General features: G+C 37.0%; 1 protein-coding gene across 2 annotated transcripts in view; it reads right to left on the minus strand.

Annotated features, from left to right (window-relative positions):
• Positions 1–339: 339 nt before the first annotated feature.
• Positions 340–23,632, minus strand: part of LOC131438138 (uncharacterized) — a 106,286-nt gene continuing 82,993 nt past the window's right edge. For both annotated transcript variants that reach the window (XM_058607971.1, XM_058607962.1), the window contains 2 exons: positions 17,073–17,353; positions 340–1,175 (listed from right to left, as the gene is read on the minus strand). In XM_058607971.1, the coding sequence (XP_058463954.1) occupies positions 1,019–1,175; positions 17,073–17,353 (438 nt within the window). In that variant the 3' untranslated portion in view covers positions 340–1,018. The remainder of the gene's footprint in view (positions 1,176–17,072; positions 17,354–23,632) is intronic.

Genomic DNA, 23,632 nt, shown 5'->3' on the forward strand with positions numbered 1-23,632 from the left:
TGAAGTAGCCAACGAGTAGTAAACGGAATACTAATCCGTTCCGAATACTCCATTCATGTTCTAACTATCTGTACATGGATTATGGAGTTCTATTTTCATTCTCGTCCTTGTGCTTCTATGTGCACTTTTACACTTTTCCGTAGCCGGTATAACCTCTAAAGAAAACATATAACTAAGGTGTTTTTTTGATTCAAATAAATTTTACGATACGTTAACTTATTTTTTAAATACATAGGATTTGAATTTAATATTGAATGTAAAACGTTTTCATACACAAAATTCCAATCTACTCTTTTCGGGTGCAATAAAACCGCAGATAACAACTACATACCACTAGTTTCCATTTATTAGTCCTATATTTTTACAGATCAATAAATAAATTAGATTTTTGTTTCATAAATAAATAAATAAATAAATTACCTAACACTAGACAAAGTTTCTTTTACAGCAAACGACGTTTCAAACGACCTGAAATAAATTGTGTGCGCATGCATCGTGTTATAAAAGCACGGCTTCGCAACGTTTGACTAAAGCAGTGAACGATCCTAGACTTGTAAGAACTATGAATTCGATAGAACCTAAATCGCGTACTCTCCGTAACTAAACTAACGGCAATCCGACACCTGATAACCCATTTTCAGTTCACTAGTTTACAGCGTATTATCAACTGGATACAATCAGCTAACATTATTTCTAGGACACACAAACACGCGTGTTCAGAGTTACAAAGTAGTGCAGAAGAAATGACTTAAGTCCCTAAAATTTATGAATTCATCCACTTCCGGTAATTTACTATTTACATGATTGAGTGGTTATCAACACAATTGTTTATTGACCCTAACGCGGTGTCGGTGCTTCAACCGACACATCGTCCTAGGGATGCGTCACGTTTGTAACCCGGAGATTCGTTTCTTTCGTTGGTCTTTGTTTCATTTCCACGTCATCTTCAACCGTTGATCTGCATCATCGTTGAGCTGTCCGTGGTTCACAATAGAAGCTAGTTGTTTTATTCAGCGCATTACTTCTTCTTTTTCTTATCAACGTTCATCGTACAGTGTGCGTAAATCTGGCGGCAGTCACGTTGGTCCTGGCCATCGCGTGCTGCTTGCACATACCGATAGAACCGGATCACGGCCACGTTCGTCGAGGTGGGTTTCTGCAATTCCGATGCGTCCCTGAATTTGGAAGAAGAATGAAACGTTAGTAAGATTGTAAACCGTGCTGAAATTGCATAGCGGTAGGCGTTATTTAGTTTGCTTGTGGTGAATACAGTAATTGCAGTCGGATTGAAACCGAATAAATTTTAGCACCTAAACGTTATAATGTATTGTTCTATATGTATAGTGTTTCAATCACGATTTATTTGAATTACAAGAAACGACTTGACAAGATTGTTTCAGCATTTCAACAACCTCGTAATTTTTGACTCATTTTATTTGAAACAAATGGAGTTTCCACCAGCACGAGCCCAACTCGGCAGTGTTGGGTCTAGGAGAATCTGTCGAACTGACGGGTCTTCAACTTGCTCCATGAATTTGTTTCATAAAAGTTACTGTAATTGAAGTGTAAAAACATTAGCTACTTGGGATAAACACTTAAAACCAATTCTCGATCGTACACACACATATTGGCTGATTGCTCAATGATCAATATTATGATTTCCAAGATACGATTAGTATTTACTAATTTTTTGGCTAAGTAAATTTGGTAAAATCTTGTGCTGAACTCATCAGTGACTTACAATTATCCCGAAATCAGCAAATCCGTTGCTGAAATGCTGATGATTTTGAAATATATGCTAAAATTTTACAAGATATGTTAGCTTTTACCGAAATTCGGCAAAACAACTTTTGTTTACGTTTTACATTTTCGCTTGACAGTATTTTTTCTAACGAAATATTTAGGCGAAATTTTCCGGTGGTCCTTAGAAAATATGGAATTAGTCGTGAGAATCTATGATCTATTCAGTAAGTTTATTTATTCGACAATCGGCGTTTAGTCCAAATTTCATATTTTACAACTACAATTTACTCGAAACATAAGTAATATAATGCATATTTTTTGCATGTCTTATGAACATAAAATGAATCTTGATCTTCAACCAGATAGTACTTTCAAACGCTGAAGGCTCAGTGAATCATTCATTTCACTTCGTTGCTTTTACCATTCACATTCAGTGAACTTTTTGCTGGCGATGTCGGTAATAACTGACGTTTGTCGAATTTAATTTAACCGAGACTCTGAGCAATTTTATCTGTTGCTTAGAATTATTCGGGAATCAAATCCGAATAAAACTAGAGAAATATATGAGACCTTCAATTGAATCTAGGTTTGAGAAAATCGACTCAGCCATCTCTGAGGAATCGAATGAAGCTTCAATCCTATGTCCTTCGACCCTAAATTTTTGGAACTTCCAGCAAATACAAATAATAATACCCCTAGGTCCCATACATTCGCAGCCCCAATGTTGGGTTCACAGAATATTTTACTTAGAGTGACTATAATCAGAGTGGCGACAGCTGTTCGTTTGGAATGACAGCTCCCAGTTCCAAACGAGCAAACGACCTGTCAATCCAATGTAAAGCTAATGGAATGTTTTGAATTGTTGCCAAAATTACGGATGAGATGTCGTCACTCTGGTTATAGTTTTACTGTTTCGTCATGACAGCTTAGAAAAGTTGAAAAAGAAAATCTCTGGAAATGCTACGACATCGAAGCATGCTAGTTATTGTCATGAAAACAATGTGTCGCTATCGAATAGCGGATGAAAATATTGATGTATGAAATGATTTATATTTTTCCATTCCAGGCAATGAAAGAGCCGATAGTTTAGCCAAACGTGGTGCTATTGAGGGTGAAATTTATGAGAGACCGATTGCTTTCAACGAATTCTATAGCGCGTCTCGCCAAACAACATTTGCCACCTGGCAAACTTCTTGGGATAGAGTTGATCTGGGTCGGTGGATGCACTCAATTATTCCTAAAATATCGACAAAGGTATGGTTCAGGGGACTGGATGTGAGTAGAGATTTCATTCGTGTGATGTCCAAACTCATGTCCAATCACTACACGTTAGATGCACATCTCCTTCGAATTGGACTCTCCGAGACTAATCATTGTGCTTGTGGCGAAGGTTATCGCGATATTGATCATGTCGTTTGGACATGCGTGGAGTATCGTGATGTCAGATCGCAACTAATAAATTCTTTGCGTATCCAAGGTAGACCATCCAATGTCCCGGTTCGAGACATTCTTGCTTGTCGTGACCTTTCTTACACGAAACTTATTTATCATTTCATAAAGACAATTGAAGTTTCAATTTAATAATTGACCCTTTTGAGACTTAGTTCTGACTCCTACTGCGTCAATTAGTTCATCCAATAGCAAAATTTTAATAAAAACGATGTGCTGAAACAAACTCGAAATAGGTTATGAAATCAACAACAAAATGTATAAAAATTGCAGCTTATTTTATAATTTATAGCAGTTAATTGGTTGGTTCAAATAATATGAGATTTAATAATGAGAGGAATATGTTTTATTAAACTCAAATCGTTGTGACTATATTAGTATTATATTATGACAAGAATTCTATGTAAAAGTGATGCTACGAAAAAGAAAAACTTGTGTAAATTGACTTAAGAAATAGACGTATTTATGGAAAAAAAAAGATTTATATTTCAAAACTAAGACTTCCGTGATTTGAGGTATTTTATTTATATTGTTTTTTTTTTACCTTTTTTTATATATATAAAAAATAGGTATAGAATTCGCTCAAACTTTCGAAAAATTTTCCGAGGCCCGGAGGGCCGAATGTCATATACCAATCGATTCAGCTCGACGAACTGAGCAAATGTCTGTGTGTGTGTGTGTGTGTGTGTGTGTGTGTGTGTGTGTGTGTGTGTGTGTGTGTGTGTGTGTGTGTGTGTGTGTGTATGTGTGTGTGTCTGTATGTGTGTTGTCAACTAAGAGGTCGAGATCTCAGAGATGGCTGGACCGATTTTGATCAAACTAGTCGCAAATGAAAGGTCTCCCCGTCACCCAGAACGCTATTGAATGGTTTTGAGATCGGATGTTTACTTTTTGAGTTATACGAAGTTTTATGTCAAAATTTTCAGTTTTTTGACAGTATCTGTCACAATTGACCTTGAAAACAGAATATGTTTTCAGACTTAGATTCCGCACGGTAATACCTATACAACAAGTCATAGATTGTTAAAATCCGTCCATTTTTAACGGAGATATCAAAATTTTTGTGTAAGCCTTATTCCAGTAGAAGGAATTTTGAGCGCTGTATGAAAAAGCAATGCTTGGGAGCAACATGAAACACGATTTTTTTATACTGTTACATATAATTGTTTCTAAGTACCAAAAAGACTGTGTACAGCATCCTTTTTTATGACAATTTGCCTCGGACCAATTTTAGCACGGTTCATTTTTGGCAACATAATCTTTCGAATATGGCATATGTAAACCAGATGATACCAGCATTATCGAGTTGGAAGTAATTTCATAATTATATTGATTTAAACTATTTACAGCAATAAATGCTGGAAGAACATGACTTCCATATACCATACGACTCAGTTCGTCGATATCAGCAAATGCGTGTGTGACAAATAATTTCACTCAATTTTCTCGGAGATGGTTAAACCGTTTTCTACAAACTCAGATTCATATGAAAAGTCGTATACTCCTAAACAAGGTTCCTGAATTACGTTTGGATCCGACTTCTGATTGCGGAACCACAGGATGATATGTGAAACGAAATTAAAATAATGCAATTAATTTTTCTCGTAGATGGCTGAACCGATCTAAGATTCAAATGAAATCTAAGAATCATCAATGATTCAAATGAGAGGTCTTAAAATCCTATGAAACCTTTTACTTTTTAGTCAGATCCGACTTCTGGTTTAGAAAATGCAGGGTGATTAGTATAAAAATGTTCATTTCACATAAATTAATCAGGTTTATCGGGTTTGCAGATTTGGATAGTCGATTACCAAATAAATTTATTTCAGTTTGGGGGGTATTCGTTTTTGGATTCGGAATGTACCCCCAAATTTTAATTCGCACTACAATTTCTCAAAGATGTCCACACACTCCTCAGGTGAATTTAACTGATTTCGGCTACACCGATTCTAGAATTCCGGTTCCAGTATCGAATCGATTCTCAAAGCTCAATCATTTTCTCAAAAAAGACCAAATCGAACTTCAAAAACAAATATTACAGGACTTAAGGTCCCATACAAAATTGGTGAATTTTATCCGATTCTGGAATTACAGATGATGAGTTTATAAATTTCATGTAAATTGTTTGGCGTAATAATTTATGGCCATTCGAATCATTTTGGGCTATGCTAATTCCTGAATACCGGCTCTGGAAGTACCATAAATAATGACGAAAAACTCTAAAGTGGAACTTGCTTCGACATCTCATGGAATGTTCAATCGATTGTCACACGCTAAGATTGAAATTCAATGTGTTTTGCAGTTTCGGCATTACAGGGTAATGAGTGATTAAAATCTCAATTTGCCGTTTTAAACGACGATAATTAAAATAATGTCATGAGAACTAAAACACCTAAGAATATCCATGCAAAAACACATGCGTATTTATAAAAAAAGGTATCATCTCCCTGCTAGGTGGATTAATCACGTTTTTCAAGAAATAACCATATTCATAACCGATGCCAGTATGACATTCTTCTGGACCACAAGTGATCGACAAATATCCAACAAGTCGTTGTAGCATAATTTGTATTTGCTTAAAGACCCGAAAACCGAAAGTTGGAATCACATAAAAGATTTTGCAGACCAATTTCAAGGAATTCACAATAATTTGAATCATTGCTTATGGAAATACACTCCTAAAATTGAAATTTTCATCACAAAGCTCTATAATTCCATAATGTGTGTTCGGATTTCGATAGGTTGAAAATTTTGCAGAAACAAAAAAAATCATTTCAATATATGTTTGTTCAGCAATCTTCGAGCAACTTAAATGGCATTATTTGTTGCATAACAATGTAATATTATTGAATTTTTAAAAATAAATTAAACACGTCTTTTAATCATGCCGCAAAAGTTTTCAGTTGCAAATGAAATGACGTAAAATTAGGTTGATTCTAATATGATTACATTACAAGTTGCGCCTACAGCAACTATCAACTAGCCCAAGACTACGAACGCGTTAGTGTAGGATTTTTCGAAACGTTTTTTGTTAACTTTTCAATGAAAGCAAGAAAGTTGGTTCAGAAACTAAAGCTTGCTTCTGAGAGAATTGGAACAAAGACATTTTCCTGTATTTCAGTTATTTATTATTTAATTCAAGATCTTTTTTATACAAATGTAGCGTTTTCTTCATGCTTTTAAGAAAAAATACGGATGAAATTATTCGTCACGTTTTCGAAGGAATTCTCGAATTTTTCCTGTAACACGGCTCATTAGGCGGCGCACACCTTCTTCGTCCATCGTTTTAGCTATCTTATTCCACCAGGTCGTCATTTGATTGATGTCTTTGACAACCTTTCCCTTTGCCTTGAGTCTCCTCTTCATGATTGCCCAGTATTTCTCAATAGGGCGGAACTGGAGGCAGTTGGGTGGGTTAAGGTTTTTCGGAACAAACTGGACCCCTTTCTCTGCATACCATTCTTGAACGACTTTACTGTAATGACAGCTTGCCAAATCTGGCCAAAACATTACGGGATGGTCGTGGGATCGAATGAACTGCAAAATTCGTTTTTGGAGACACTCTTTTTGGTATAGTTCCGATGTAATTGTCTTATTTGTAACGAGAGCTTTCGTTTTTTTTTTGCCACAGCTGCAAATGCCCTGCCAAATCATAAATTTTCTTGCAAATTTGTCGGCAAAAACAAATTTAAATTTGGCTGGAACACCACTCCGAGTCATTGCCAATTAAAATTTTTGACCTTGGGTTTGCCCGAAGTCAGCCTTGACATAGGTTTCATCATCCATCAGAAGACACCCGTCGAACTTGGTCAGCACCTGGTCATATAGTTTCCGAGCACGAATTTTGACCACACTATTCTGTCATATGGTCCGATTTGGCTGTTTGCTAGCTCGATACGACTTGATTCCTTCCCGGAGTCGAGTTCTCCGCACGGTACTATGGGCAGCACCGAATTTTCTGGCCAAATCACGGTCCGACAGATTAGGATTCCTCTTAATCGTCTTCAAAATCTTAACACAGTTTCCGGTCGACAGTTCAACTCCGACGATAGGCTTGAGGCTTTCGAATCGTCGTCAATGTGTCCTTATACCGTTTGATAACGATGCCATACGGTTATTTTTGGGCAATTTCAGCTGTTTAGCTAGCCTAGATGCAGACCACAATGGATTTTCCAAATAATTGTGCATAATTTTTTCCCTTCTTTCGGCTTCCATGTTGATTGTTTACAAAGTACAGTCGATGTGCGGAATGTCAAAAATCATACGTGAAGCTGACAAAGTTCCCGACACGTGGGTGCCAAGAACTTCCAAATCCGTCCACCAGGAGCGCCACAATATGAGCAAAAATTTGTTCCAATTCTAAATGAAGCCAGCTTTAGTATAACCTACAAAACAAAACAGTTTGAAGCAATAATATTTCTACATGGATGAGGCAAAACATTTGAGTTCAGTTCATTAAAAAATCGAATTTAAAAATTAAGGTTGATATACAAATAAAATCTTTTTTTGATTTGGATGAAATATTGTCTAAAGATCGGTTTCTTATTATCCAACTATGAGTTGCAAGATGAGCTTTTTTTTTAGAAAAAGGCGGGTGGGTAATGTCAGAGACATAACTGGATGTCGTGAATACGAAAACAAATGACATGTTCCTTAACACTTCCGAATATCAAATAGTTGATCAATTGTATGAATTATGCAAGCATTCCCCTTTTCCACATTTTTCGCAAAAACAAAGAAGGCTTCACTTGATCTCGATTACTGTGAATTTCACACAGCGAAAAGTGCAAGAATCTAACCAAACTGTTCTACATTTGCACTAAACTGAGGATATTTTCTTTCGATTTGCGAACAACACATCCTAATAGTTCTTCAGAAAACTTTTAGAGCCATTAGAACGGCTGATTTTTTATAATGCTTTCCAACGATGCTTATTCATCCATCGAAATGACTGGCAGCTGTGACGTAATCACTCTTATCGGAAGCGAAACTAGCTTTGCAAACGGCACAAAATACATCTGCTCGCATTGGCGATAGAATCCAAACTGATTAGATTTTTGTTAGGAGCTTTCTTTTACGTGATTTCGTTTGTAGCATTTTCACTAATGGGCGGTCCTAACGGCTATAAAAATAGTCGCATACAGAATATTAATGTCGATTATTTTATTTCGCATTTGCAAATTTATTGAAAAAAAAACTATCAATATGCTGTAGGGATTCATTTCCAGCATTCAGAAGGGACAAATTGCGTAATTCTCTACGATATTAAACTCGGAACATTTTTCGCAAAAAAAAGCTTCACTTGATCTCGATTACTGTGAATTTCACACAGCGAAAAGTGCACAAATCTAACCAAATTGTTCTTGATTTGCACTAAACTGAGGATAATTACCTGCGGTTTGCGAAAAACAAATCCTAATAGTTCTTTAGGAAAATTTTAGAGCCATTAGAACGGCTGATTTTTTATAATGCTCTCCAACGTTGCTTTTTCATCCATCGAAATGACTGGCAGCTGTGACGTAATCGCTCTTGTCGAAAGCGAAACTAGCTGTGCAGACGACACAAAACACATCTGCTCGCAGTGGCGATAGAATCCAAACTGATTCAATTTTTGTTAAGAGTTTCCTTTATGTGATTTCGTTTGTAGCTTTTTCACTAATGGGCGGTCCTAACGGCTATAAAAATAGCCGCATACAGAATTTTTATGTCGATTATTTCATTTCGGATTTGCATAATTTATTGAAAAAAAACTATCAATATGCTGTAGGGATTCATTTCCAGCATTCAGAAGGGTCAAATTGCGTAATTCTCTACGATATTAAACTCGGAACATTTTTCGCAAAAAAAGGCTTCACTTGATCTCGATTACTGTGAATTTCACACAGCGAAAAGTGCACAAATCTAACCAAATTGTTCTTGATTTGCACTAAACTGAGGATAATTACCTGCGATTTGCGAAAAACAAATCCTAATAGTTCTTTAGAAAAATTTTAGAGCCATTAGAACGGCTGATTTTTTATAATGCTCTCCAACGTTGCTTTTTCATCCATCGAAATGACTGGCAGCTGTGACGTAATCGCTCTTGTCGAAAGCGAAACTGGCTGTGCAGACGACACAAAACACATCTGCTCGCAGTGGCGATAGAATCCAAACTGATTCAATTTTTGTTAAGAGATTTCCTTTTATGTGATTTCGTTTGTAGCTTTTTCACTAATGGGCGGTCCTAACGGCTATAAAAATAGCCGCATATAGAATTTCAATGTCGATTATTTCATTTCGGATTTGCATAATTTATTGAAAGAGACTATCAATATGCTGTAGGGATTCGTTTCTAGCATTCAGAAGGACCAAATTGAGGAACTCACTACGATATTCACCACTTTTGGAAACATTTTTCTTGAACGATTTGTTGTACAGCAGCAGCTATTTTCTTCTCTTCCTCAGAACGCGTTCTGATTGGCTGGTGTTGACATGGGTCAAATGAGATAGGTTTTTCAATAGTGTACTATTGAAATACTTCAATGCTCTTGCTATACACGTTTAAGTTGAAAAATTTCGATTCTATTGGTAGTTAGATTATATAAATCCTTCCACAGATCACTGAGCTATGAGCTTTCAAAATACGAGAAAGGCAAACGCGCCATATGAATTATCCTCTTTGATACTCGTTTATACCAAACATTTCAGAAAAGTTTAATTTTGAACTATTTGAGATTATGTCACACAACTGAAAATTTTATCATAAAATTGTGATCATATTTCCGATGGCATGTAGCAAAAATTATGTTGATTCGTTAGATACAACAAGAGATATTCACGATCAAAAACTTATCACTCTCTCAGAGGGTAAATTTTGAAAAGGCACCCCATAGTAAAGTAAGTCGTATTCACGACAAAAATAGATTGCAATAAAATCTTCGTTTAGTTCAAAACTGATTTTTTCAATGTCTTTTTAACGGAAACTATGATAACAACATGACATTTAGACATGTTCTTATCTATTTGTTCAACTATTGTGGGGTTGCTATGGTATTTCCCCGATCACGAGCAAGGCTTGCTTTGTTTGCCACCAATTCTTTGAGGGTGCCACCAATAGCCAATCAAGAGTATTGGAGCATAAATTTACTGAAACAGAGGGTATATCTCCAACTGTGAGTAGCTTGTCATGCAGATGATTCGGTTAATTAGTAAAATTATAACCTCAAATAACTTCGATGTATTCTGATCTAGTTAAAGTTTCGCCTCATCCTTAGCGCGGTGTTGGCGTTGATCTAGGTCAAACTACTGCTTTTTTCCGGGGCAATTGGATTATCTTCATTACTGTAGGTGAGGAATCCTGTTAGCTAAAATAGCCACTTGATTTTATTGCATCCATCAATTTGATATCGAGAATCTGTATATGCATCTCTTTCAAAATGTTGCAAGGCTTTTATGGCCACCGAAAAAATTTAATCTATCTGCTCAATACAAGTTTTTTTTATATCAATAGATTGAAACAGTTCACTGTTCGGTTAATCCAGATGCGCTCATCAGTTCCACCTTGCATTTATCATGAACGGCATCGAAATTATTAAATTGCTATTGATTTGAGACGAACTAAAAATCTTCCAAAATATCGAATATCTGCAATTGAGTGATTCAAGTGCACCAGCAGACAGAAAAAAAAATCACTCCAAAACCACACCAATCAATCAATCAATCAATGAAGCAATCAGTCAATCATTTGAACCTCATTCCAAACAAATCTCAGCGCAAAATGTGGGTAATGCCGTCTTGGTAAAACGAATGCTCCATTTCACATTGCGTGCGTCCATTTTCGCAGCTGTTTGTTTGTTATTGCCTCTTTTTTCGCTGCCCCAAGCCGAGCAGCAAATAACATCAATCAAACCGAGTATTCCGTGGGGAAAGGAGGGCCCAATGTCCAGCTGCCACAATCACCATCTCGCTCAATCAAAGCTGCGTGTTCAAAGGAAAGCAATTTTTTCCGCGAGAAGCATTCTTTTCCTTCGCGAATTAAACTCACACCCTGCGCGAATTCCCTCGCTCCAAGCATGCATGCACGAACAACCGTGAAAATGATGATGATGATCATGATGGCGATCGTTACCGCGTCGCTCAAATGCGCTTTTCACCGCATCTCCGGTGCGGTGCGAACAAACGCCCGTCGCCTCGGACGGATAACTAACTGCAATCTTTCCCAGTTGTTAGATCAGAGGCTAGAAAACGTCATAGATCACGTGAGCTGACATCAACCCGCCAGCGATCGTAATGCAACCGAGCAATGAACTCGCCCGAGACCTTTCGATGGGTGAACGTTTGGCTGCTTTCATTAACAATGCAAGGGCTTTCCTCGGCTGGGTGTGCGGAATTTTCTTCGCTTTTTGCTACACATCACGTGGAAGAAGAAGTTTTCGCTTTCAGTTTTTTTTTCTTCATAGTTTGTAGGAGTGCATTATCAGCTCGATGCTTGAATAATTATCTGCTTAGGAGGTTGTGACATAAACCAATTGTTATGGGAAGGGCGTGCGATAACGTCGCTAACAATTAGATTGGCTGTAATGCTTGGATAACGTCTATTGTTGATTCTGTCGTAAGGTCTTGATGCAATTTGATAACCGCAATCGTCACACAGCCAGTAGAAATAGCTAACCAAGGAAATTGAAAATCCGTCTGCTTTCATCTAGTTGTAACACTCGCAAATTGTAAGTAAATAATTGCAGCGTAACTAATTCAATTTTCTTGAAAAAGTTGAAGCAAATCTCCGACTTTGAAGTTTAGTCTTGGGAATGCTCATGCTATATGAGAAAGCAGTCAAGCCTAAAATTCGAACTAGTCGGCTAATTAAACGGTTTGCTATAACTCATTTTTGTACTTAATTAGGACTAAAACTATTTAGGTTTATCCTCTTTTTAAGTTATGATTTGTTAAAAAGAAAAATTAAATTATTGATTTAATGCAAAAATGTTTTAAACATAACACAGCTAAAAGTAATCTCAGACCACTGTGAAATTGAAAACCTACAATATATGAATGAGATGCGAGTGAAAAGATGAGTTCTAGTATGGTCAACTGATCATTATTTATTAGTGGCTCAAGAATGTTCTTCGGCAAATGCTATTGTGTTGTAAACAATGTTTTTTGGACACATTTGAGGAATCCACTCCAAAAGTTGAGAAAATCATTCGAAAATTCATGTTTCGATCATTTCATTCAATGTTTAATATTTTTGCTTTCAAATTACATCGAAATCTTTCGACAAAGAAATTTATTACAAAATAAGCGTATCATCCACAAAAATAAACTGTTTTGGGTCCATTGATGCTTTTTTAACTACAAGTTGGTTGAGAGTTTGATGCAAGTTTCAAAGCAGATTCTTTGAACACTATTTTCCACAAAGGTTATTCAGGAGCTCCAATTATCAACCATTCAGCCAAACATGCACCTCATCATTTTCTGTGAGTGTGTGTATCTGTGTATTTATGTAACAAGAATATGCACTCACTTTTCTCGGAGGTGGCCGAACCGATTTTCACAAACTTAGATTCAAATGAAAGGCATCATGGTCCTCAAGTCTGCTATTGAATTTCAACGTGATCTGACTTTTGGTTCCGGAGTTACATGGTAATATGTGAAAATTATAGAAAAAATATGCACTCAATTTTCCCGGAAACTTGTTAGTTTGCGCCCACACTGGTCCCTCCTTTTTCTGTTTCGGAAGCACCGAAAGTAGTGAAAAAAAAACTCCAAAAATAGAACTCACTTAGATTTGTCAGCGTTGCTTGAACCAATTTTTACAAATCTTGGTTTAATATAAAGCTCACGTTGTCTCAAAAGCTACTGTGAAATTTCACCCGGATTCGACTTCCAGTTCCGTAGTTACAGAGCGATGAGTGTTAAAGTTTTCAAACCGCTATATAGAATGACAACATGTACAACACCGGAACGTGCAACGTGGAAGAAGAAAACACAAGACGAACGATGCGTGCTTTGTTGTTATATATGCAAAAGTAACAGAAACGCAGGCTCGCTTCGTTTGATAGATTTCGTTTAATTGGTTCAATCGAAATTGAGCATGAGATAGTTAGTCTAGGTTTAACTAGGTTCAAAATTGTTCCAATTTGTAGGTCATATTTGTTGCTGGCAAATAAACCAACTTCGGCTATTCTGGTCATCTGAATACGGTTTTGGAAGTATTGGAAATAGTGATCGAAAACTGCAAAAACGTTTTTTACAATCTTATAGGTCCAAAAGAAAAATATTATAGTTTCACACCGAAGTCCTAAATTTGTTGTGATTTAAACAGGATTTGTAGATTTTGTGAGATTAAGTCCGAACAAATTTGCCAATTTCTATTCAATGAACAGTTGTTTTTGCGAATTCCACAGTAATATTTATGATACTATGAGTAAAATGAGAAAGGCATCATTACACCACAAGGTGGATTGAAACAGGTTTTTTTAACCATGAGATCGTCATTCGCTTCTTTGAGCCAGAAAAGTTTTCTGACCGTATGATGTGCGGGGTTGGAAATCGAACCCAGGTAGACTGCGTGTCAGACATAGACTTACGCATCACGCTATACCCGACCTCTGAAAACGTGACTCGTACGACAATCTCAAACGCTCACAGTATAGAGTAAGCCCGGTCACACAGCACCCTCAAAGTCTAAGCCGAAATCCACATTTCCAAGAAGATGTTGTGCATTTCTAATCTTCGTCTCTCATTCTGACTGCCCGAACCTTTCTTTTCAACCCTGCGTTTATTTCACCACATCTGCAAATCGCCTGCCCGATCAAGAGCTTCTCGACAACAGTGGCGTACTGAGTAAATTAGACACCCGAAGCAAAATATGATTTGCCGCCTTTGACTTAGGGAGCGGACAAAAAGCAAGGCGAAACTCAATCTCCAAAGAGATTGCTTGTACGAGCAAAAAAAAAAGTTTATGTTATTTATAACACATGGATCAATAAGTACCGAGACTAACAATGGAAACAACATTTTTTTTGCAAAATTTTTTTCATTCATCAACATAATCACCTTTTAGGGTGATACAATGGTTCCAACGTTTTTCCATTTTTTCAATACCATGTTTATAAAAAAATTTATCTTTCGCTTCAAAATAAGCTTCAGTTTCAGCAATGACCTCCTCATTTGAGCCAAATCTTTTTCCCTGGAGCATTTTTTAAGATCAGCAAAGAGCCAGTAGTCACTGGGGGCTAAATCTGGCGAGTATGGGGGGTGGGGAAGCAGATCAAAGCCCAATTCGTTCAATTTCGCCATTGTTTTCATCGACTTGTGGCAGGGTGCATTGCAGCAATCGTGGCACCCACTTGGAAAAAACCTTTTTCATGCTCAATGTTTCATGAAGGATAGTAAATACACTTCCATATGATATCTGTGTCATCTCAGTAATCTCACGGAGCTTCACTTTACGATCTTTCATTATAATTTTTGTCACTTCACTCACATTTTCCGATGTAACGGCTTCCACAGGTCTACCCGAGCGTTCCGCGTCATTTGTGTCGGTACGACCACGTTTAAACTCGGCGAACCACCGACAAATCGTTGCTTTTGATGGACAAGAGTCGGGATAACATTTTTCAATCCATTGTTTCGCTTGCACGGTGTTTTTACCCATTAAAAAACAATGTTTTGTCGAAACACGAAACTCGGTTTTTTCCATTTTTTAAACAAACTGTAAAACGACTTTACTCCAACCTCGATAACTCAGCTGTTTCTGGTCGGATCGACTTAAAATTTTGACCCGTTTCAAGCAAAGGTTAATACTCTAGAAAGACGTGGTTACTGGTTTACTACGAGCGCCATCTCTGCTTTAGTCTCGGGACTTATTGATCCATGTGTTACATGCCATCGATTGTGGAAAAATAATCATGAAATTGAAGAGTTTCCACTTATCGCGCTCTAGTTCGGATCTGAATGAAATGTTCTAGAAATTTTTGAATAAATTCAATACCTTTCATTTGAGTCTTTGTTTGTGGAAATCGGTTCAGCCATTTCCGAGAAAGTCGAGTGAACATTTTTTCCTTAGTTTTCACATATTACCCCATAACTCGGGAACCGGAAGTCGGATTCAAATGAAATTCAATAGCAGGCTTTGAGACCACAAGACCTACCATTTGAATTTAAGTTTGTGAAAATCGGTTCAGCCATCTTTGAGAAAAGTGAGTGCCTATTTTTTCCATTTTTTGGTGCATATTACCCTATATCTCCGGAACCGGAAGTCGGATCGGGATGCAATTCAATATATGGCTTTAGGATTATAAATCCTTTCATTTGAATCTAATTTTGTGAAAATCCGTTCATCCATCTCCAAGAAAAGTGAGTGCATATTTTTGTTACATACATACCGGGCCTCAGTTAACAAGTCGGTTTTCACAGTGATTGCATAACCTTTCTATATGAGAAAGGCATAAATCTTAATACTAAGCTGAGTAACTATCGCGAAGACTTTAAACAACTCAAATCATCTCTTATAGCATAACAAAAGAAAGTCAACTAGACGTAAACTTTTCAGAAGGACACGAAACCAATAAGAGTTTCGCTTTGCTTAATTTCTTTTCTGTTAAAAACTCTTATATTTTATAGTAAATTTACAAAATGTTCATGTAGAGTGAAAGACAATGGGCCGTTTGAATAAAATGTAGTAAAATTTGATGTTTGTCGTATCTTCTCAAAAACAAAGTCCACAGAATATAACGCGGTTTGGTATGAAAAAAAAACAAGTTCGAACATTTAGTTAATGTTACTTCCGAATTTGAGAATTGACTGCATGCAGTATCGCCACGGAGCCGGAAAAACTAGAATAAGCATGCACAAAGCAAGAAACATACTTACTATGTATTACTGCTATTTTGACAATTTTTTCAACTTCATTTTATCAGTAAACACACGAGTAACAACCTCTAGAGCTACCAACCGAAAAATTGTAGTAAACACTACAGTTTGTAGCATGTTCGAAAGTTGTTTTGTAGTAAAGTTTCTGCTTTTGACAGGAACGTGATCCACACGTAACATTTACTACTGAAATTCAAGCTTGCTACGTTTTATTCATACGGCCCAATACTTCCATTTTTCCAGCAGTAACAGAAATGTATCGAACATTTGTATAATAACACAGGTAAGAGGAAGTAAAGCAGAGAGAATCTGTCAATTGCTCTTAGATCATTTTAAAATGTTTACGTCGAAATCAAATTACGACCACTAGCAGCAGTGGTGCTAGATAGATTAAAGAATGAGCCATTGGTCGGACTTTGTGTCGGTTTTTCTGAACCCCCTGTCACGACGCCATTTTGTTGAGATCTAAGTAGGATCTTCAAGATCAGCTGATTGCAACGTAAATAAGCAATTAGTAATGCAATTGTTTTACGGTTTACCTTGTTTATTGAACGAAAATTAGAGAATTTTGGATCGAATCTCTCACAATAACTTGTCGGTTTACTTAAAATACTTCCTCGATCTCCAGCCGAATTCCCTGCAAAAAGTACATTTTCCCATACCAAATCCCGTACAAACTTTTAACGAAAAGTTTAGTGGAACGAGAGAATAAACCTTTTCATCTTTTTCCCATACAACCATGTCTTACTCTAATACATATACCAAAACAACAAATGTTTCATACATTTATAGGACGACTTCGAACTTGCTTTTTGGTACCTATTCTTCAAATCCTTTCTGAGATTACGAATATTGTATTTGAACAATATTGTTGAATTTTTAGTTAAGGATGATTCCTTTATTTATATATCATCATTTTTGTAAAAAAAAACTGAAAATAATCTATTGGACCCTTGAAACAATTTCCCAACACGGTAGCATCTGATTGTGTTACATCATCCCATGCTCCATGCCCCGGGACTCACCTGCTCAGTTCCGCCGAGATGTAGTTGCTGTGTGGACTGTATTTAGCAGGGGTCTTGTACATGGCACAGATGAGCCGTTCGCGGCAGTTCTCGTCCATGATTCCGAGCGAATTGAACACCTTGTCCATCCGTTGTAGAATTGGACTGTAAAAGGGATCGATCGGTCGCGGAGTGACACCTTCCTGCATAAACGCCTGGTGGTTGATGATTTGCTGTTGTTTGGCGATTAGCTTCTGCTCTTGAGCTATCCTGTAAGCCTCTTGCCGTTGGGCTTCTCGAATCTGTGGGTGGAAGGGAAAAAAGATTACATTAGCGATCACTTTCCTACGGTTGTGGTTGCACCGTCAACAAAAAAAAACTGTCGAGACAGTCCCAATCGCACATCCATTAGTGATGTACACAAGTAATTTCACCAAAGGTAACTGAATAGCGCATTAGACCCATTGTCTATCTATTGTAGTATAGAAAAATTGACCTTTTGTCAACCACAGTTAGACCTCTTATTTGGCAAGTGAAGGGGGTCGACAAACTTTCGATTTCGTAGCGCACCCTAGCAAAACTGACTGAGTATACTCAGACCAAGACTCATAACGAAAACAAAACACGCATATGATCAAATTCCAATAAGTCTATGACACACTTTCCTTCCGAGTGCCGGTGGATACATAGCTCGGCATACAGTCGGATCATTATTTCCCTTCCTGGTCTTGCCCAACCTCGCGTACCCCTACCCTTGATACCCAGTACAAGACACGAAGAAAGCGAAAAGAGCTGTTTTACGTCTGCCGTGCAGCTTCTTCTCTCGATGATGGCCAAGCGAGCCCTTCTTCATGCATCTCTGGTTAAGTGGATCCAGTGTGGCTGGGAGATACCTTTCCAAATGAGGATGTTCGCTGTTCAGTTAAAAATCGATCGCTCAAAGCGTAGGGTAACAGAGGTATTTTGGCCACTTCATATATTTTGGCCCACCTAACAAACTATATGGATTCAATCGATCTTAGGTAACCCATGTTGCATCAGTTTGAAGCTAATCACATTAAATTACCTATTGCGGAAGGATTTTTCAAAGATATTAAAACATTTGGTGGATATTTTTACAAAGTGGGCCAAAATGAAATCGATCCTAAAGCGGGCCAAAATACCTCTGTTACCCTAATGATAATTTCCTTCCGCTGTAATGTTGCCGGTGGAACAACTCCTAATCAGGTACCGGTAAAATCGGTTGTTTCCATCTTGCGAAGGTGGAATTGGATGAGATGCTTGGGATTTACTTTTGATCAATTGATTGCCAGAGGTGTTTCACTTTCTTCGGCTGCTTGGCGAAAAGTGGTGGGTCAAGGTCAACATTAGAAAAAAAAAGTTTATTACACCATTGTTGATTTGCTTAGAGATGCCAAGAGAAATGAAATTTGGTCATTGAACAGGCGAGGCTGGACAAAGGTGCCAGAGAGTAAGCACCGTTCCCACGGAGCTGTCAGTCTCGAAAGCTTTTATTGTAGAGTTTCATGGAATCTTTACACGCTTTGAACTTGAAAGCATTCTTCCTAATCTATCCTAAGTTTGTTTTCGCAATAACGGTAATGGATATCTTTACGTGGCGTGATTTAGAACCAATTCCTGTTCATAATAGTCAGACTTTTTTACAAGTCATTACGATAAACGGCGTTACATTAATGAGCGCTCGTAGCATTTTTCAATTCAGAAGCAAACGCGAATCAATTACAGAACTTCTTTACGCTTGTTTCATGCTTCTAGCTAAAAACGATTAAAAAACTTAACCTGCATGTCTAATTTAAATTTGTTCAGTTTTGTCGGAATGGTTTAATTTATATTCCTACGGCCTGAACGACTTTTCGCGCCTCTAAGTAATTTCAGTTAGGCATGGACGCGATGAACATCTAACACGGTGGTTAATGTGCTTTTTTTGTCTCAACAGGGTCAATGGTTAAAAGTATATCAAGATAATAGTTGGTAATTAATTTTTTTTTATAGCCAACAAAGTTAGTCAGCACTAGCGGAAAACATTCTCTTCTGTTTTATTAGATGTCATTGTTAACACTTCGTTTGATATTATTTTTTGCAAACTACGCTCTATACCATTCGCTGAACTGTCTTTTTAGAGAGGGTAATCTAATGAATGAACCAATTCGGTGAGTTTCATACATTGGTTAAACTGCGGTAATATAATTAGCTATAGTCGCGTTTGCAGTTTGGTCGACGCAGCTATTTTTTCAAACGGGCTTTTAATGAAAAAAAAAACGGCAACAGTACTGGACCGGTACTGCACAAAATTTTTCTTCCCGACAACGCTTGGCCACATATTACGGCTTCAGTTTGAAACTATTCTAGTAATAGTATATAGAAAAAACTCCGTTGTATTAATCCATTCATAGTCGGCTAAATATTGAAAGGTGCTGCGATCAAAAATTAGTTTAACTTTTTGATGTTCAATTCATGCCGAATAAAAGTCAATTAACATTGCATATTCGATAAGACATGTTACATTATGGAAAGATTATTTTCCGTAAAAAAAAAGTTTGACGAAAACGTTTCCCTGGTATCCGAAATCCGAAATCCGAAATGGCAATCCCGTTTAACATGACATTTGATCAAGACGGGAAGTACCTTTTCAAATTGCTGATAACTTACGAGAATCAGCTAACTACATGTCGATTCTGTGAACGATCTGCTTACTACAAACAAATACAACGACTCCGAAAATATCAAACAAAAAAAAACAACGATACAAGGACGAGGCAGAAAATGGATGAAATTCCGATGTGCGTTAAAGTTCTGTTCTAGCTGAAATCGAAACAAATTGAGTTTGGCGCGAAGGCTAAATTTCAGGTTTTTGTTATTTGAATTTAATAATTTCGAATATGGTATTATTCACTACACTGTATTGTCTATGTTTTTGTCGTGTCGATCGTAAGTGGTTTTCGACTGTTTATCAAATTATGTGGTGCAATACATTTCATGTGAATAAGTCGTACTTTAGTATAGGTAAGCCGGTAAACGAGCCAATGAGAGCGATTATCAATATTCGGAAGTGAGAAAAATGCATGTTCGTTTTAGTCGTATTCACGTTTTATCCAGTTATGACTCTGACTTTAACTACCCGTCTTTTTTATTTTGAGTCACAAAATGTATATTGCTAAACCGGCTGAGTTTAGATAAGTGATTTCCAAACTTTTTTGGTAGAATGCCCATTTTAAATATATTATTCGTTCTACTGCTTAAGAAAATAGAAAAAAAATTATTAAAATTCTGCGACATTCAACATTTTTGCAGTTAACTTGAGATTTAAATATAAAATAGATAGAAATTATACTTTAGTGTGTAAAATTTCAATTTAGTGCTGTAAAACTTCAATTTCAATCGAATGATATCAAATGAGAATGAAATTTATGGCCACTGACCGTCAGCATGTCGATACAAATTCATTTGAGTTTCGCTGCCATTTTCAAGTGAAGCTCCAAAAATTCATCGTCAGTTGAATAATCGTATCTAGTCATTTGAAGTTTTGCTCAGTTTCAAGTGCCAAGTAGTCTAGCTGCTTATTTGTCTTCGCTGTTGGTAGTGAGCAATATCGAATGAAAAGAACTACAAATGAAATAAAGTATTACAAATGAATACTGAAGGAGGAAGCTATTAATTTATGTGTATTCTGTGATTGATATTTCAGCTTATGGTTTGTCTTTCGTCTATTACCTTGAACCAATTTGAATTTTTACATGAACCTCATTTGAAGGCCGCTCTCACACTATTGAAATAGATATTTTGTTACTTCAAGAGATCAAATGACGGTGGTTAAACTGAGCTTTGTTTTGAAGAGAATGCCAGTTCTGTACGTCAGCGAACGTTGTGTGTGTCAGAGTGTGAAGTTTACTGCAGTAGAGAGATCGTCAGTGTAATTCACATTCGGTTTCAATTGAATTGAATGAAGTTTTACTGCACTGATGTCAACACAACACGCTCAAAAGTAACTTTTCGAGTCATTTCTAGTTCTGGTTTTACTTTTTGTGTGAGAGACAAAAACGAAAACATTTTAAATCAAACAGTTTATTTGCGACTCTCAAGCAACGACTTTCCACACGGAAAATTACGATAATTATTAAGTGTTGGTGATAAAGATGTGCATGACTGTGTTCATTACACTTGGTTCTATAATTGTTAGAAAAACTCGCAAGTGCTCTCACCCAGTAATAACTAAGCGATGTCTAGATCTGGACTCTACTCTTGAACACTGTATTAGAACACTAAACTATCGAACAAGGTTTCTGGATCAGAATACTGAATCTGAACCTGGATTCTTGAAATAGATTCTTTATCCGAACATGGATTCTGAACTTGAAGCAGAATTCAGCATTTATATTCGGAACATGGATCGGGATTCTGCACCAGAATTCTGTTTTCTGAGCTTCTGACAGAGTTTTCGAAACCAAACTTTGAACCTATTTTGCACTTGAACTGTGAGCCTGACTTGGATTCTGGACCTGAGTTCTCTAGGATTCCTCAATTCTAAACTTGAACCTAAATTATTGACAGAGATTCTAAACCTAGACCAGGATTCTGAACCAGTACCCTGAATTTGGATATCCGACAAGGTTTCGGAATCTGAATTCTAAATCTGGACATGAGTTTTTAAACAGAGTTCTGACAGAGACTCTGAACCTGAGGTAGATATCTACACTTGGATACTGAGCATGGATTTGGATTCTAGATCTGAACCCAATTTCTTGGCTTGAACTGACGATGAAGGTTTTGGGTCCCAATCTGGAGCAGGATTCTGGAGCTGGATTCTGGAGCTAGATTCTGGAGCTGGATTCTGGATTCCAAGCAAGATTGTTACAGTAACAATTTGTCAAATTTATTGAGTAACAATGTCACTCAATAAATTTGACAGAGATACTAGGAATGCACCAGAATCGTCCACAATACTTTAATTGTCGTCGTTGGAGAGGATGTAAGCGATGCGGACAGGTCGATTTGAGTGGAGAAATTCGGTCAAAAGGTATATGTTCCTATGGTTTGAAGTCAATCATTTTTTACACTACCGGAACTATAAATGCAGAAATCTATCGATCTGAATGTCTCCAGAAGAGATTGAGCCTTTATATAAGAAGCATAGTACACCTCCACTGTTTTGGCAGGATTTAGCCTCGGCTTACTATGCCAAAACAACTGTCAATTGGTTTGCGGAAAAGGGTATAAATTTCGTTGAGAAAAATATCAATCCACCAAATTGACCTCAGCTTCGATCCATCGAACGTTACTTGGCAATCGTGAAGAGAGTCTTCAAGAAGACTGGTAATGCAGCTGGGAACATGCAGGAGTTAAAAAAAATTTGGGCTCAAGCGTCCAAAAAATGCGATGCCATACTTGTTTGGAATTTGATGAAGAGTGTTTGACCAAAAGTTCGAAAATTCGTGAAGGAATAACTTAAATCTCGTCCGGTTTTCATTATGCTCAAGTTAAACCTCGTACAATAAAGGATCAATTTTTAGTTTGAATAAAATATCGTTTTTTATCCTAATTTGAAAGAAAAATTTGTGGATATCTTATTTTCGATACACTTCTTACAGACCAGGATTAGGTACTATAATTGGAACTCAGAACCTGGACCTGAATTGATTAACTTGACCTTGCAGAATCTGAATTCTGAATCTAAAATCGGGACTTCAATTCTGGACCGAAATTCTTAGTCTGGATCTGAATTCCGGAACGGGATGCAGGACCACAATTCTGGATCTATGGATATATATTCTGAAATTGGACTCAGATTCTGGACCAAATTTATTGACAGAGATTTTTTACCTGAACCTGAATTCTGACCTCGGATTAGCTCCTGACAAATTTTTAGAACCTGTTCACTTGAATTCTGGACCTAGTCTCAGAACATGGACCTGGATTCTTGGGCGAAAATCGGGATCCGAATTCTAGGCCTGCATTTTTTACCTGGGTTATAGACCTGAACTCCTGACAGGAATACATAGGTTTTCGTGTGTTTTGGACGTGAGTTCTGATTCCAAGCCAGATTCTGGGTCTGAGATCCTGACAGAAATTTTGGATCTGAACCTAAATTCTGAACCGGGAAGCAGGATTCTGGACCTGAATTCCGAACATGAATCTGAATTCTGGATCTGACCTCAGTATTCTGAACAAGATTTTGGTCTCGAATTCTGAAAATCATTCTGACCATCTGGATTCTGAACCTGGACCTGGATTTTTTTCTGTATTTTGTATGAATTGAATTTGGAATATAGACATGATACGAATTTCTCATGAAACATTGAAACTATTTACACTCATTCTTATTTGACCAACTCTTGGTCGTAACAGCACTGAAATTTTCATCTTCTTACTTTCGCTTCCTTTCTCACAAATCTCGCAAGAATGTGATGATGCACTAATTACATCATTTTTGCAACTGATAGATTGTAATGGAATTGCTTTTTGCAATGATATATTATCCACATGTTTATATAAACTTGTCATGAATACATTTTACTCAGGGCCTTTCTCAGAACAATTTTTTAAGTATCGAAGTAAACTTTTTT

The sequence above is a fragment of the Malaya genurostris genome, chromosome 1, assembly GCF_030247185.1.
Source record: "Malaya genurostris strain Urasoe2022 chromosome 1, Malgen_1.1, whole genome shotgun sequence".
Lineage (NCBI taxonomy): Eukaryota > Metazoa > Arthropoda > Insecta > Diptera > Culicidae > Malaya > Malaya genurostris.